This window comes from Panthera uncia (assembly GCF_023721935.1).
Source record: "Panthera uncia isolate 11264 chromosome D3 unlocalized genomic scaffold, Puncia_PCG_1.0 HiC_scaffold_8, whole genome shotgun sequence".
In the NCBI taxonomy this organism is placed as follows: domain Eukaryota; kingdom Metazoa; phylum Chordata; class Mammalia; order Carnivora; family Felidae; genus Panthera; species Panthera uncia.
The window spans coordinates 61,036,223-61,053,597 of NW_026057586.1; the positions used below are offsets into that span (position 1 = coordinate 61,036,223).

Genomic DNA, 17,375 nt, shown 5'->3' on the forward strand with positions numbered 1-17,375 from the left:
TCAGAGGGAGGTGTGCACGGGCTGTGATGTAATTGCAGGGAGGGTGCTGCACAGGCCGGATGACACCCGGATGCACAGGCCAGGCATGGCTGCCTGAGAACCCACGGCCCTGTGTAAGATGGATTTGAAGGTGGGGCAAGGGCAGGTGACAGTGAGACTGAGCAACAATCACCCAGGGATCAAAGGTGGTCTCATTTCTCTCCCTTTCTTGGTCGCCCAACTCCACCACTAAATAGCGTGTCTCTGTACCAAGGCGGTACCTCGTTAGGGTCTTAGTTTCCCCACTCGGTGAGATGCAAAACTCAGCAGTCATCCCTCTCAGACCTGGAGGTACTTACAGGAGCTGTCTCACCTACAGTGTGTTCTAACTCACCAAGCAGCCCCATTCTTCGAGTCTCATGCTCAGTACACATTTGTGGAAGATGCTGATTTTTTACATGATGATGCTTTTTAAAAATCAAAATAGCAGCACCTAGCTTCCTAGTGCTGAGCATGTAGGAAATGTTTGACAACAGGTCTGATCATAATTGTGAGCCACTGTAGCACAGGTGTGAGGGGGAGTCGTGCAAACCCCACTGTCCAGCCCTGTATGGGTAGCTGAGGTCTGTCAGCAGCTCAGCCCTCCGCCAGCCCCCAAAGGAAAGGCTGCCCCCCAGCCCCCTGCTTCAGCAGTTCCATCATGGGCCTCATCAGTCAGGTGGCCCCTGTATCAGATAGGCTGCATTGCTCTGTGAGTTCTCTACCTAACTGCCCCTAGAAAGGACAGAGCTGGCTCTTCTTTTCAGGATGCCAAGGTCGCAGTCTGCGAATGGCTAGTGCCAGTTTTCAGCTCCATCCCTTAGTGCGTGAAGCTTTTACATTTCCTTAAACCCCAGTTTGCTCATCTATGAAACAGGTACAGTAGCACCAACTTTGGAAGGTTACTGTAAAGTTAAAGCCATAGGTGGTAAAGGCCAGCATAAGTAGATGGTGGAGCCAGGATCCTAACCTAGTTAGGTTGTTTCTGGTTGTTTCTGTGTTCTCTTTCCACTTCACTGGCTCATCGCACAAACAAGGCCCTGGATGCCCACTCATTGCCAGGTGCTGTGCTAAGTCCTGGGATTCAGTAGTGAACCGGACGAGGTCCCTCCCCTCATGCTACATCTCATTCTGCACAGGTCACCTTCTTCCCAAAACAAGCATCTGCTTCTCTGCACTTGAACTTTCGTTGTGGTCGTGCAGGGTAAATACAAATCTAAAAAGAAACAAAATCGATTTTCCCTGGTGCAAAAGAAAAAGAACCGCTCCTTTCCCTTCTTAAAGAGCATTTACTCTAGAAAACTTGTAAATTCTTTGTCCTTTTGAGATGTGTGTAAATGTTTTCAAAAGCTAAGTGGGCCTTTGGCCAGTTTTACAACCCAGAAATATTTTTTGTCAAAGTCCTGGGAGCCATCTCTTTGAAATGTTAGCTTAATTTTCAGGAGCACCTGGCTTCAAACCTACCTTCTATGGTGACGACATGAGAATTTTATTGCTCCTTTGGATAAAGACAATTAGCAAACAAAACAGCCACTCTAATTGCCAGGTAAATTTAGGATGAACTCTGCGTGACAAATGGTGCTGTCAAATCGTCTCACTTGAGAACACGGGTGGAAGGTGTTGCACCTGCCTGGCTATATAAAAGGGTGAGATTTCTTGCTGTGTTTGCAATCTCTTTATCGCCTGTGACACGCATTACATTCTGGCTTAATGTTTACTCAGTAGTAAAACTGTTTCTTTCTCTTCTATTCCGTGGAGAGTTTCTGGGGGGCTGACAGGAGATTTTGTTTTTATTTATACTTCCCAACAGTAGAAAACAGCCCAACTGGAAAGAGCTGTGGGAGAATTTGGACAACCTGAACGATGAGAATTAGTCCCTCACCTCCATCCCTGCATTTGCAGCTAGTGCTCTCCGCGCATCTCCTTGCCGCAGCGCAGATGCCCCATCCGCGGGGACAGCTGAGTCCCACATCCCTATTTTTAGCCACCACAACCCTTGTGGCCAAATGACAGGCAAGCGGGAGGTGCAGGAGAGCGCGGGTCCCGGTCCCGCCCACCGCGCGAGCGCCCCGCCCCGCCTCGCCCCCACGCGCCGCGAGGGAGGAGCCGGGCGCGCTGAGTCGGGCGCGCGGAGTCCGAGTCGGGAACCCGCGCCTTGCGGCCGGCGGCCGGGGGCGATGAAGATCTGGAGCTCGGAGCACGTGTTCGGGTGAGGTCGGGCTGCGGGCCACGGTGGGGTCCGGACCGGCACCTGCTCCTTCCCCCAAACCTCTGGGGGCGGTCGAGGAAGGCTAGACCCCAGACCCAGCCCTCGCAGAGCCCGCCCGGCCCCGCGCTGGCGGTTCCCAGACCGCGGCCCCGGCATCCTAAAAAGAGGAGCAGGCCTTGTCCCAGCTAGGACGACGTTAGGTAGAGATCCCGCCGAGTGGTGCAGTCTGTTCGATAGAGGGGCCGCCTGACTGACGGAGGCCCGTGGTGGGATTGCTAAATCCAGGGGGCGGGGGGCTGCCTTTCCTTTGGGGGCTGGCGGAGGGCCGAGCCGCGGGGACGGTTCTCAGCTAGCCGTCGGGGGCCGAACGGTGGGGAGCGGGGCAGTGCTTTCCGCGGCAGGGCGCACCGGTGTGCAGGGAGGCCCGAGTGGACGTGGCCGGGAGAGGACCCGGCAAAGTGATGGTGCGCACTCCGCAGACCACCCGGGAGCAGGCCATATCTCCGCCTGCACAATGCGCTCTTTGGGCAGGGCGCGCGGCGACCCGGGGAGACCAGAGGCCTGGAGAGCTGGACTGGTCCTTTGCTGAGATTGTGTAGGGCAATTGAACACCGACGCTAAGTGAGCTCGGGAGGAAGCCAAATGTGGAGAAGGCTTGTGGGGGTCTTTCAGCCTGCATGCGCTTGTGGGCATTGAAGGCCTCCAAAGCCGGCATGGAAAACTGCGAACTGTTTCAGAGTACTTTCGTGACCTAAATGATATCTCCAAATAAGTCGCTTGATCTGTGACACTATGAAGCCATCTTTTAATATTTTTTAAAAGAACAAAGATTTTAAAGATTCCTTGACCCCACTTGAGAGAAGCATTTCATTTCTGAAAAAGAAAATATTGCATGAAATGGTATTGTCATTCTTTGACCTTTTTATATAAATTATTATGTAAAATAAAAATTTATCAAGTGGTTTAAAACCTCTGAAGTTATTTTTAATGAGATCTTGAGACTTTATGGGATCTAGTTATAGTGTTGATTTTTGTACGGCCTGCAGCCTTTCTCGACTGGGGTTCCTTGAAGAGATCCAGAGAAAACCCCTTGAGAGAGACTCCAGAGATTCTCTTCTCAGTCCTTCCAAGGTTGGGACGTAACTGACACCATCCAGATGCAGAGGGGATAAGTTAAGTCATTGCAAACTGTATGCCACCTGAGAAGGATTATCCTAGAAGTTCATGAAATGTTGGTTGACAGGCAGAAGTGAATGGTCAGCTGTGGAAAGTCACTATTGATAAACACCCATTTAAAGTTCAGTGATTCTTTTTTTTTTTAGAAAAAAAATTTTTTTAACGTTTATTTATTTTTGAGACAGAGAGAGACAGAGCATGAATGGGGGAGGGTCAGAGAGAGGGAGACACAGAATCTGAAACAGGCTCCAGGCTCTGAGCTGTCAGCACAGAGCCTGACGCGGGACTTGAACTCATGGACCGCGAGATCATGACCTGAGCTGAAGTCGGCCGCTTAACCAACTGAGCCACCCAGGCGCCCCTAAAGTTCAGTGATTCTTAACGCATTTGCAGAGTTACGCAACCATCACTGTAGTCCAGCTTTAGAACATTTCCATCATCCTACAAAGACCCCTCATGCCCATTCACAGTCCCCCGCCACTCTCATCTCCAGCCCCAGGCAACCACCACTCTGTTTCTATAGATTTGCCTTTTCTAGACATTTCGTATAAATCTCATCATACAGTACGTAGTCATTTGTGTCTGGCTTCTTTTATGTCTGGCACGTATTTTTTTGAGCTTCATTGGTGTAGTGGCCTGTATCAGTCCTTCATTCTTTTACCTCATTCATTTTGTGTCCTTGGCACTCTGCCAGTGCCTGGCACAGAGTAGGTGCTCAGTGAGGGGCTGAGGAATCTCCGGGAAACCAGGTGCCTTTGCAAATGAGGGCAGCTGGCAATCCACCAAAAGAATTCAGTGAGCCCCCAAGCTGTGGGCTAAGTGCTGGTCCTCTGCTCCCTGCCCCCTCCTTTTCTTTTAAATGAGAGAAATTGAACATTACAGACAAAAGTTGAGTGCCTTCCAGTGCTCTTCCCTTTCTCTCTCCCCACAGGCAGACAAAATTATGAATTTGGTGGGTATCCTTCTGAAGGTCTATGTTGCAAAGGTCCATTTGACTACGTTTATGTGTGTGTGTGTGTGTTCACGTGATATCCATGTGATGCCGTTTGTTGTTTTATTTTTTTTTTTTTAATTTTTTTTTTCAACATTTTTTATTTATTTTTGGGACAGAGAGAGACAGAGCATGAACGGGGGAGGGGCAGGGAGAGAGGGAGACACAGAATCGGAAACAGGCTCCAGGCTCCGAGCCATCAGCCCAGAGCCTGACGCGGGGCTCGAACTCACGGACCGCGAGATCGTGACCTGGCTGAAGTCGGACGCTTAACCGACTGCGCCACCCAGGCGCCCCCGTTTGTTGTTTTAAAATAGGAATCAAGATCACCTGGTACAGGTCTTTTGACCATTTCCCTTTCTTCACAACAGTGTGTTAAGGAGGTGTGTGTGTCTCATAGCTGCATGATATTCCATTGTATGAATATGTCACAGTTTATCCTGTCTCTTATTGAAAGAACATGACATTCCCCCTTTATTCCACCATATCATTCCATATCATCCACCCCTGTGCATATTTCTGATCCATTTAATCAAGGGCCCATTGGGTTAGTGATTCTCAAACTTTTCAGCCTCAGGACCTCTTCACACTCTTAGAAAATGTGAGATACCCCAAACAGTTTTAATCTGTGTTACATCTATCGATATTTACCGTATTAGAAATTAAAACCAATAAACTTAAAAATATCTATCAATTTATTAAAATTAATAACAATAGACCCACTGTATTAATGTAAATAACATTTGTATTAAATAACAAACCTATATTTTCCCAAAGCACAAGAAGTTGTAAGAAGATTGACGCTGTTTGATATTTTTGTTGTTAATTTCTGGCTTAATAGAAGATAGCTTGATACTCATGTCTGCTTCTGTATTCAGTGTTTTGCAGTCTGTTATTTTGGTTCAAATATACGAATAAAACCCAGCCTCACTCAGTATATGAATAAAACCCATTTGGAAAAGGCAGCAATATTTTAATAGTCTTTTAAAGTAATTGGGGCTATTTGCTGCTACAACGAGACAAGTGGTAGTTTCTGAAGTTTGTTGCAATGTCAACTCCAAAGCCATAATTACCAGAGTAATCGGCCCGGGTCTTTCAGTCCTGTATGATTTTATGACATTATGCACCAGTCACTTGGCATATATGGGTTCGTCAGGTTTACAGTATGGGACAGTCATCAGGCTCATGGTAGAGGATACAAGTTTTCTAAAATTCCATTCTGCACTCAGAAGCTCAAATTTTCTTTGGGAGCAAATACAATCAGTTGTTGAAGTGATAGGTTCACTTTATTAATTTTTGAGAAAATGTCTGCCATGTGCCTACGTCTGAATAACCAGAGGTCATCCATCTGTTGTTTTACTTGGAGTGGTGGGCCGGAAAGAAGCAGCCACGAGGGCCCCCCCACCCAACAGCTGCCCCGCACTTCCCCAGCCACCATGCACCCGCACGTGCAGCTCGAGCGCGTCCTGCCTGCATCATGTTCTCTCGCTCAGAATATCAGTAGAGGGGGGACTTAAGGGTCTAAATGTAAAATTAATAGTCTTACTATTTCATAATGGATATTCTTTTTTTTTGAATTTTTTTAATGTTTACTTATTTTTGACAGAGAGACAGAGAGAGAGAACATTAGTGGGGGAAGGGCAGAGAGAGAGGGAGACACAGAATCCGAAGCAGGCTCCAGGCTCTGAGCTGTCAGCACAGAGCCCAACACGGGGCTCGAACTCAGAGACCACGAGATCATGACCTGAGCCGAAGTCAGACGCTCAACTGACTGAGCCACCCAGGCGCCCCATAATGGGTATTCTTAAGAAGACACTGGCATTGTTTTCCTGAGTGCATGTATAGCAGTGGGCGCTGACCCCAGGTTTGGGTTCAGGGCCTTAATTCACGGTGGGAGGCCAGCAAGCTTTACTCTCTGTTACTTTTGCAGCATCAGGGTAAATGTCAGTATGGTGAAAAAGGCCAATCATGTCTTAGTAGCATTGAGACACTTTGGGCCTGGCAGAACTCCCCAAAGGGCCCGGGAGCCTCCTGGGTGTGGACCACTCTCTGAGAACCGCTGCTCTGGGCCTAGAGTTGCTTTGGGTGGGTGCAGGGACGCGTTGCCTTGGTTATGGCAAGTTATATATGTATTTTTAAAAGCTTGTTATTATGGAAATTTTAAAAGTATGCAAAAACAGAGAGCTGAGAATAGTGAGTGCCCACTGCCATCTCCCACATTGACAGTCACCCTGTTGCAGCCAGGCTTGGCTTCACGTGTCCCCACCCACTGCTCCCCACCCCCCCAAACCCCCCACTGCCGGTTATTTCAGGCACACCCCAGGCATCCTATAATCTCATCCCACTCATCTTTCTGCCACCCTGGCTGTGCGTAGACAGATGTCTCTGTTACTCCTTTCTGCTCCCCAGTGTGCCAGGTGGGCCTAGTGCTGCCACCTTCCAGGCACTGCAAGAGTGCTGCCCGGCCCTTCAGTGGTGGCACTGTGCTCTGAGGCAGCCACTCTGTCGTGGGGGCCTCCCACCCTGGGACCAGGTTCCCACTGCACCCCGATCACCTGAAGTGATAGCCAGGTGTGACCTGAAGGTCACCAGGAGTGACCTGAAGCCATAGCCAGGACCACGCACCCCGGAGGATGAATTCCAGCCGATTCCTGTCCTGCCTAACCCAGACCCTGTGCCTGAGCCCTGACACCAGGGCACCTGCCTGCTCAGCGTCTCTCAGGGCCTGGGCCAGTGTGTCACTGGCAGCTCCAACTCCCCCCTTTCTCCTGTCCTCCCCAACACTCCATATGGCCAGACTTCGCCATTTTTGCCAAACAAGTGTCAGGCTATTGCCTTCAACCAGGAAGTGTGTGATACTGACTTGCTGTACTTAACACTTGTTATTTAAAAAAATGTTATTTCCTGCATCTGTTGATGTCTCTGTTAACCAATGTAGTCATTCTCCTATAATCAGTAGGATTATTTATTATGTGAGTGTCATAAGTGGCTTGTATTTAGTGTAAATCAGTGAGAAAGATATAAGGTTTCTATATAAAAGAAAGATTATTGTGTAATATTTGCTTAATACCAATATTTCTTCAACTTTTTGATAGTTTTAAGTAATTTTAAGAGGCAAAGCCTATTCTGCTTAAAGCAGGGATTTGTAGGGGAACACCTCTTAGGACCTTAGCCTGCAGCGCCCACAGAGTATTTCGTTGAGAAGGGCCCCATGTAACTAGGTCCCTTGCAGCTTTCATGTGTGTCCGGATTCTCCCTCCTTCCCTAGATCTTGGATGACCATGCCCCTGACCTTTCTTCCTCAGAGAGGGAGGCTCGGCTGTCTGGGTCCTACAGAGTGATCGGTGCAGCCACATCTCTGCTTTTTCATCCCTTTATGTTACAGCTAGTAGATGCATTAACTCGGTGACATGATTCCACAGTCTGAAAAAGCATTTCTTTGTTTAAGAGAGGGAATTTTAGACCAGTTCCTGCCAATTTAGAGGTCATGGAACTCAATGGAAAGAACATAGGGTAGGGGGCTGGAAGACCCAGTTCTAGTCTGGGCCCTGCTGCAAACTTTCAGAGCTGGGACAGACTTTTATGGGGATAAAGTAAATTAATGGTCAGTAACTGATATTTTAAAAGGATGTCAAATATGGACCAAAAACATTCAATTTTGTCATAATATTTGATACTTTGTTTAGTAAATTCATTTCCAGGAATTTATCTTAAGGAAGAATTAGATGAATGAAAGATGAGTGTAACCAGCGCTCACTACTGTCTGTATTTTGCCGAGTAAACTAAATAACCCACCACAGGGGGCACCTGGGTGGCTCCATTGGTTGAGCGTCTGACTCTTGGTTTTGGCTCAGGTCATGAACTCGCGGTTTGTGAGTTCGAGTTCCATGTTGGGCTCTGTGCTGACGGTGTGGAGCCTGCTTGGGATTCTCTCCCTCTCTCTCTCCCCCTCCCCTGCTGGCTCTCTCTGTCTCTCTCTCTCAAAATAAATAAATAAACTTAAAAAAAAATAACCCACCATAGGGAACTGGTTGAATATAAATGTCTGCAGGGTAACCTATTGTGCAGCTGTTTATAATCGCATTTCTGAAAATAGGTTCATGATCTAGGAAGATGTTCATCATTAGTTAAATATAAAAAGCAGATGATATGATAAATCTGACTATGGTTTGAGCCTGATGCCAGTTTAATCTTTTTAAGGTGCGTGCGTGCGTGTGTGTGTGTGTGTGTGTGTCTTAGTTTTGAGTCTGGGCTGTGTCTACACGTGCTGTTTAAACTTGTCTGAGTGTGTCTGAAGAACGATGGTGTTGTTGACATACCCAGGGGGGCTCGGGGGCAGGGGTCTCGGATGCCCTCTGGGGGCACACACACTGGAGGAAGGAAGAATTAGGGGAATAAGCGCTCAGGGGAAGGGTCCACTCTGAATACTTGAAGGTGGTGCCTGACATCCTGTGGACCACCATAGGAGTTTCGAGCCTCAACTAGCACTGAACAAGCATTGTCCCAGCAGTGGGGCAGCTGTGGACGTGGCTTGCGACCTGACAGCAGGAAACAAAATAAGGACAAAGATATCCACCCCCCACCTCAAAGGCTCAGGGCAAGAGAAGGAGAGGTAGCATCCTGTAGGAGAAGGACGCCCTTGGGGACTCCTGCACACGCTGTGGTCATCTTTGGGTAGTGGAATTGTGGATGGTTTTATTTTCATAGTTTTCTTTATTTTTCAGTATTTTGGACACTTATTTTTTATAATCAGAAAAAATAGGTTGGCCACCTCACATCACATCCCACTTAGAAGTTGGAATAAAGTACAGTTGACCCTTGAATAATGCGGGTGCTTAGGGGGTGCTGACCCCCTGCATGGCTGGAAATTGTGTATAACTTAAAAAAAACAACAACAACTCTTTCAGTAAATGGCCCAACTATCCACACAACTGTTCGAGCCCAAAACTTGGGGCTCATTCTCGAATCCTCCTCTTTCCTTATTTCCAGGATTAACACATAATTTATCATCCAAATTAGGATGTCTTTGAAAGTAAAAGGGGACACTCTTAGTATGTGCTGTAAGACAAAAGGCAAAAACTGGAACTGTCCTGGGCAAACTGGAATGTATGGTCACTTTTCTTTCTCTCACAATTTGTTACAAAGTACTACTACTTCCTAAATATCTTTTTTCTTTTTTCTTAATTGAAGTATAGTTAACACACAATATTATGTTAGTTTCAGGTGTACCACATAGTGATTCAACATCTTTATATGTCCTGCTAGGTTCACTACAGATGTAGCTACCGAATGCTATTACAGTACCATTGACTACATTCCCTATGCTGTACCTTTCTTCCTTTCTTTTCTCTTCTCTTCTTTCTTTCAAGTTTACTGATTTATTTTGAGAGAGAGGACACAAGCAGGTGAGGGGCAGAAAGAAGGAGAGACAAAATCCCAAGTAGGCTCTATGCTGTCAATGCAGAGTTCAATGTAGGACTTGAACTCACAAACCATGAAATCATGACCTGAGCTGAGATCAAGAGTTGGACGTTTAACTGACTGACCCACCCAGGTCCCCCTGTGCTGTACCTTTTATCCCCATGACTTAATTCATTCTGCAACTGGAAGCCTGTATCTCTTAGTCCCCTTCACCCATGCTGCCCATCCCCCATAGCCCCCTCCCCTCTGACAACCACCAGTTTGGTCTCTATATTTATGCATCTGTTTCTGCATTATTTATTCCTTTGTTTTGTCTTTTAGATTCCACGTATAAGTGAAATTCTATGATATTTTTCTTTGTCTGACTTCCTTCATTTAGCATAATACCATCTAGATCCATGATGGCTCCTTTTTCATGGCTAAGTAATATTCCATTGTACATGTATACCACATCTTCTTTATGCATTCATTTGATCAGTAGACACTTGGGTTGTTTCCATATCTTGGCTATTATAAATTATGCTACAATAAACATAGGGATGCAAATATCTTCTTGAATTAGTATTTTCATTTTCTTTGGGTAAATACTCAGTAGTGGAATGACTGGATTGTATGGTAATCCTAGTTTTAATTTTTTGAAGAACTTCACACTGTTTTCCACAATGGCCTGCCAATTTGCATTCCTACCATGAGGGTTCTATTTTTCTCTCCATATTCTCACCAGCTTCTTGTCTTTTTTATTTTAGCCATTTTTATAGACATAAGGTGATAGCTCCTTGTGGTTTTGATTTTCATTTTCCTGATGATTAGTGATCTGGAGCATCTTTTTGTGTGTATGTTGGCCAACTATATGTCTTATTTGGAAAAATGTCTACTCAGGTCCTCTGCCCATTTTCAATTAGATCATTTGTTTTTTTTTGTATTGAGTTGAATAAATTCTTTATATATTTTGGATTTTAACCCCTTTTATCAGATATACCATTTGCAAATATCTTCTCTCTTTCACTGGGTTGACTTTTTGTTCAGTTGATGGTTTCCTGCACTGTGCAAAAAAAATTTATTTGGGGGGAGGTGTAGTCCCAATAAATTTATCTTTGCTTTTGTTTCTCTGCCTTAGGAAACATAGCTAGGAAATTATTGTCAAAGAACTTACTACCTATGTTTTCCTCTAGGAGTTTTATAGTTTTACGTCCCACATTTAGGACTTTAATCCACTTTGAATTTATTTTTGTATATGGTGTAAGAAAGTGGTCCAGTTTCATTTTTTTTTAAGTTTATTTATTTATTTTGAGAGACAGAGAGCAGCACATGCACGAGCAGGGGGAGGGGCAGAGAGAGAGGAGAGAGAGAATCCCAAGCAGGCTCCGCACTGTTAGCACAGAGCCTGACGCAGGGCTTAATCTCAGGAACCATGAGATCATGACCTGAGCCGAAATTAAGAGTCAGAAGTTTAACCGACTGAACCACCCAGGTGTCCTTCCAGTTTCATTCTTTTGAATGTAGCTGTTCAATTTTCCTAGCATCATTTACTGAAGAGACTGTCTTTACCCGATTGTATATTCTTGTCACCTTTTAGGTAGATTAATTGGCCATGTAAGTGTTGGTCTATTTCTGGCGCTCTGTTCTGTTCTTTTGATCTGTGTGTCTATTTTTGTGCCAGTACCATACTGTTTTGATTACTACAGCTTTGTAGCTTACCTTGAAATCTGGGATTGTGACAACTCCAGCTTTGTTCTTCTTTCTGAAGACTGCTTTGGCTATTCAGGGTCTTTTGGGGTTACATACAAATTTTAGTATTATTATAGTTCTGTGAAAAATGTTATTGTCATTTTAATAGGGGTGGTACTAAACCTGTAGATTAAAAATTATGTACAACTTTTGCTTCCCCCAGAAATTAACTTACTGCCTACTATGGACTGGAAGCCTTACTGACAACATGAAGAGTTGCTTAACACGTATTTTATGTATTATATACTGTATTCTTACAATAAGCGAGAGAAAAAATGGTATGAAGAAAATCATAAGGAAGAGAAAACACATTTATAGTACTTTTCTGTATTTATCGAAAAAAATCCACATGTAAGGGGACCCACGCAGTTGAAACCAGTGTTGTTCAGGGGCCGAGCGGTGGAGGAAGTGGAGGACGGGAAGGTGCGGAGTGGGGGTGGGAAGTGGTTCGTTCGGCCAAGGCCCCAATGTCGGGGTGGCCTGTGAGGGCAGCACCTGGGCCAAGAATGCAGACGCACTGAACACGGCTGCCAGCAGCCTGAGACCTCTGTGTCCCCAGTGTCCTGCGAGTCCTCCCAGGCAAAGCCTTCCGGTTGCCCCTGGTCAGCCCAGAAGGATCACAAGATCCAGGATTTGGGTGTGGGGCCGGATGCCTCAGACAGATTTGTTTGCATATACCTTTAATTAAAGCCAAAAGAAAAAAAGCTTTTCACGAGAACATTAACACTGATTTTCATTTCACTCTGCGGGCCACAGCAGCTCTGCCGCCCCCCCCGCGCCCCCCCCCTCCCCCACCCCCTTCCCTCCCCCCCCCGTGCCTCTGTGGCACACTTTACAAATGTAGGGATTGCTTGCTTATGCTGGGTGGTTGTATTTTTCCCACCAGCCACCCATGGGACACCGTCATCAAAGCTGCCATGAGGAAGTACCCGAATCCGATGAACCCCTGTGTCGTGGGAGTTGACGTGCTGGAGCGCAGTGTGGATGGCCGGGGCCGGCTTCACAGCCACCGGCTCCTCAGCACCGAGTGGGGGCTGCCCGGCTTCGTGAAAGCGGTGAGGCTGCGACTGCGTACCCCGCCGCGCCCGTACCGCCCCGCCACACCAACCCACACATGCCGGCCACACCGGCATCGCCCGGCTGCGCCCACGTTGGCCCGCTCACCCGCATGCCCAGGCTACCCCCAGGCTATACCTGCGTCCTCTCCACCGCACCCGCATCGCCCCTGCTGCGCCCACAGCCCTGCTCGGGCTTCACCCCCGTCGGCTCCCTGTGCTCGCATCGCCCTGCCCGGGCCATACCCACAATCACCCAAGTTGCACCCTCGTTGTTTCTGCTGCATCTGCACGTGCCCGGCTGGTACCCATCTGCAGAAGGTGACAGCCTTCCCTGAGAACACCCGCTCAGGACTTCAGAGAAACCCGAGAGGTGGTTTGTTTCTCTGTAAACTTCATTTAATTTTCTATCTCTGTGGGTCCTGAGGTCTCCTGACGTGTGGCGTGGCTCCCCCACCCTCAGCCCTGGCCCTACCCCCATAGACTCCTGCGTCACTCCACGGTCCTGTGTCCTAACTGGATACGCAGACTGGGGGCTCCGACAGACGGTTGTTTCCTCACAGCTCTGGAAGCTGGAGGTCCGAGATCAAGGCAGAGGCAGGCTTGGTTCCCCTGAGGACCGTGAGGGAAGGGTCTGTCCCAGCCTCTGTCCTTGGCTGGCAGACAGCTGCCCTGCTTCCTCTGCAGGTGGTGGTCCCTTGCCCTCACGCAGCTCTGGCGTCTCCCTCTGTGTGTTCTTATCTCTCCTTATAAGGATACTGCTCAGGCTGGGTTAGGGCCCACCCTGATGACCCCCTTTTAAACTTAATTAATTACCTTTCAAAAGACCCTGTTTCCAAATACAGTCACATTCTGAGGTGTTGGGGGTCAGGGCGTCAACATAGGAACTTTGGGGACACATTCGGTCCTGACAGGTCTCTTCCACAGAGCCATCAGGGAGGTCATGGACAATGTAAATCTGAGCATGGCTTTCTCCTGCCCATATGGACCCCCGTCCTCCTCTCAGCACAGAGTCTAAGCCCTGCCGTGGACCCAGCACGCCAGTGGGCCCACATTCTCCCTCTCCTGCCATGTTGGCCTGTCACTGTGCCAGGAGCTCAGCGCACAGGTCTGGCCCTGGGAGGTGACTGCAGCTGACCTGCTAAACCCAGAACTCTGCGTGGTGCCCTCCTTCCCTGGCTTTGCCACCTGGCAGAGGGGCCTTCCCCATGCTCCCCGCCTCTCACTGTTCTTTTCTTCGTCAGGGCATTTATTACTGTCATACGCTCAACTCTATCTGAATCCATTCATTTGTTCAATGTCTGCCTCCACTGCTGGTACAGAGACCCACCGAAGGAGCTGGGCAGGGCCGTCCGTGGCTGCGTACCCCCTTGGGTCGTTTGTTGAATAAAGGAATTAATTAGTAAATGAGATGGCATTTTGTGGTTGATGCTACAAAATGAAATTTTTGACACATTACTATGCTAGTTTTGCTTTGTTTTTTAGATTTTGGGAACCAGTAGGACTTTGACATACATCAAAGAACATTCCGTTGTGGATCCAGTAGAAAAGAAAATGGAACTTTGTTCCACCAATGTAAGCAATGGCCTAAGATGAGAAAGGTGCTTGGTATTTCCTGGTGATGGTGGGTAATATCTTCATTTAATTTTATTTCCAGCCCACCTTTGGTCTAAGTGATCTTTTATTTTTAATAGAAAGGCTAATTTTATTTAGCAGTATTTTATTTATCTTTTTATTTCGGTATAATAAGCGCATAGAAAAATGTCTGTAATGAATTGTCACAAAGTGAACACACCTTTGTAACCAGGCAGATCAGGAACAGAATGTGACCAGACCCCAGGATCCCCCTTTATGCTTCTTTCTGGGGGGCACCCCCACCCCACCCCCAAGATAACCACTATCCTGACTTCCAACAGCACACATGATTTTTAGCACTAAGTTTTTTATTTCTTTTTTGTTTTGTTTATTTCTTTTTGAGAGAGAGATAGAGCATGAGTGGGGGAGGGGCAGAGAGAGGGGAAGGCACAGAATCCAAAGCAGGCTCCAGGCTCTGAGCTATCAGCACAGAGCCTGATACAGGGCTTGAACCCACAGACTACGAGATCATGACCTGACCCAAAGTTGGATGCTTAACTGACTGAGCCATCCAGGCACCCCTTCAGCACTAATTTTACAAGCACCTTTTTCCCTTCACTCCTCTCAGAAAAATTTATATTGGCCTACTGCACATTCAAAAAATTTGGGGAAAATGCAGAAGCTAGAAACACGGTTTATTTTATAAAATCGTATTCTGTACAAAAGCTTATCAGCAACTTTGTGCTCATTTACCTGGATGGTAACCCTGAATGCTTTTGTAGGACTGTTGATGGGTTGGCAGTTTGAAAGTGCCTTGAGGCCAGGCCAGACTTAGGTTTGGGTGTGGAGGACATGCAAAGGCTGCCAGAAGGAGCGGCCAGGGCTGGGTTTCCCTGGGACTTTGTGTTTCTTCTGTTCTGGCTTCAGTAAGTGATGATTTGAGGATGGAAGAGTATGAGCAGATGGTTTGGGAAGAAATGCAAGAGAAATAAAACCTAAAACCATTTTTTGTTTGCTTCAAGATCACACTCACAAACTTGGTGTCAGTGAACGAGAGGCTGGTATACACACCCCATCCAGAGGACCCTGAAATGTAAGCCATCTTGTCCTGGGATTGACACGTTGAATTCCAAGGTCAGGGTGGGCTGGAGCCTCCCCTTCCTCAGGCTGCCCAGCCCCTTTACTTCCTGCTTTTCTGTAGGACTGTGCTCACACAAGAAGCCATCATCACCGTGAAGGGGATCAGCCTCGGCAGCTACCTGGAAAGTCTGATGGCCAACACAATATCATCCAATGCAAAGAAGGTATGGATCTCAGTCCCGGGCCCTGTGTGCACCCCAGGTGTTAAGTGCCAGGTTTAGGGGGTGAAAGATATAGGTCCGGAAATCCTACTGAGTGCTGCGGCCCTCCATTACTAGCTGAGCTCATGATGGATGTCACAGCATTTTCCACTGTGACATTCAAACCTGGCCGCAGGGAGGGCTGGCCCAGGCCTGAGGGGAAGTGCCCGGTGAATCTGGAACGTAAACTCAGCGGAAGCAACCACCGCTTCCAAGAGCCAAAATAGCACAGGCTCAGTGAACAGAACAAACCCCACACATTAACATCTTCAGGCAGGTTATTCGGGAATTGTCGTAGTACAGCCTACTGAATAGGCACCTAGCGGCTTTGGCTGAACCTCTCCTCTGCGAAGTTCCCTGGAGTCAGCTGCCGTCTTTGCGCCTCCCCCCTGGCAGGATTTGGGAATAAGCTTTGTGGAGGTGGCAGGAGAAAGGTTGGATCGCAGGAGGCCGTCCTCCCCAGGTCCCTAGCTGGAGGGCTGCCTTAGTGAGGCGGACACTGCTCACGGAGTCCAGGTTGCCCCTCCTCTCCAGCACAGCTGATGGAAAGAGCTTGGATGTGTGGAAGCCATTATACGAGTTCAAGGTAATGTCACTCGAATTCAAGGTAATGTCACTCGCCAGAGCAGGGCCTTTGCTATTTAGCTTACCTCACTGGCTGACGTCTTCCTGGCTGTCCTCCCTTCCCCTGCTCTCTCCTGGTTTGTTTTGGTCAGAAGCAATTCTTCATTTTGGGGATCTGTGGGATGCCTACCGTGCTTGGCATAATTTAACTGGAAAGCCACTCACTTCTGGCTCGCATTTAGCCTAGGCACTGATAGAAGAGCAAGTCTTCCCTGTTTTTAAGAAAAATCCCGATTTGAGAAATGTTGGCATTAGCTCAGCTCAGTTCAGGGGAGGGCAGGGAAGGGGGTATGCAGTGCCCAGAGCTGCATGCCTCGTGTCCTCACTGCAAGCCCTCTTGGGAGGAGACAGAACCTTACTTACCTTTGTGTGGCCAGTGTCTGGCCTAGGGCAGGCTCCCTAAATGTTTGCTGAAGAAAATAAATTATAGGAGGAAGGGACTACTTGGTGAGTCCAAAGCCACCTGAGACCTCTTATGAGAAAAGTCAGGGGAAACTCAGTGAGGCCAAATGATTTTATGTCACTTTACGTTAGGGACTGCTGTGTTGAATCACTCCCCCCCTACCCCCGCTCCAGCTGTGTTACCACTTCAGCGCATCCCAGCAGCTAGGAAGATGCCGGGACAGGAGACAGGAGAAGGGGAGCAGGTCGTCCTGGGATTTGGGTGGGATGAGTCATTGAGAAGGCGGTGAGGCTGCCCCCTCGTCCTGCACTCAGGAGGTGATAGCGTAGATGGTAGGTGCCCCTGTTGGTGCAGCCTGAGCCTGTGCGAGAATTTCAGGCAGAACACCTACCACCTTATTTCTGAGCTTGAAAAACTGTCTGCTTACGGTGAAAGGTTATTCACAAATGGTTACTGTGTCTCCTTTAAAGCCGCAGCACTTTCCTTGTGCCATTTAAAATCCAGGTTGTGGCTGGCCGTCTGCAGTTCGAGAAGCAGGATTTCTTACACCGTGTTGAACTCTTTCTTTGTTGCTCCAGGGGTGGGCTGCTATTGAGTGGATAATTGAAAATTCTGAGCACGCTGTGAGCTAACGGGGTCTGCACCTGCACCTTGTGATGAACAGTGGTAACTATGGTATTCTTTAACCCGGTAGAGAACCTAGCATCTTGCTAACCGTGTGCATGGTGTGCAGTGGGGGGTGTTTACAGGTGCAGCTGCATGTGTCTCCAGCCCGGCGCTCCTTAGTGTCTTCTGTAACGGAAGCAGTCATTAGTTCATCCTCTTCCTAAATTAT

The 17,375-nt window shown here is 47.7% G+C and overlaps 1 protein-coding gene across 4 annotated transcripts in view; it reads left to right on the forward strand.

Annotated features, from left to right (window-relative positions):
• The first annotated feature begins 2,150 nt into the window (after positions 1-2,150).
• Positions 2,151-17,375, forward strand: part of PRELID3A (PRELI domain containing 3A) — a 31,918-nt gene continuing 16,693 nt past the window's right edge. For 2 of the 4 annotated variants that reach the window (XM_049620464.1, XM_049620463.1), the window contains exons 1-5: positions 2,151-2,227; positions 12,430-12,598; positions 14,084-14,173; positions 15,196-15,266; positions 15,375-15,477. In XM_049620464.1, the coding sequence (XP_049476421.1) occupies positions 2,196-2,227; positions 12,430-12,598; positions 14,084-14,173; positions 15,196-15,266; positions 15,375-15,477 (465 nt within the window). In that variant the 5' untranslated portion in view covers positions 2,151-2,195. The other 2 variants (XM_049620466.1, XM_049620465.1) reach the window with 2 other exon arrangements.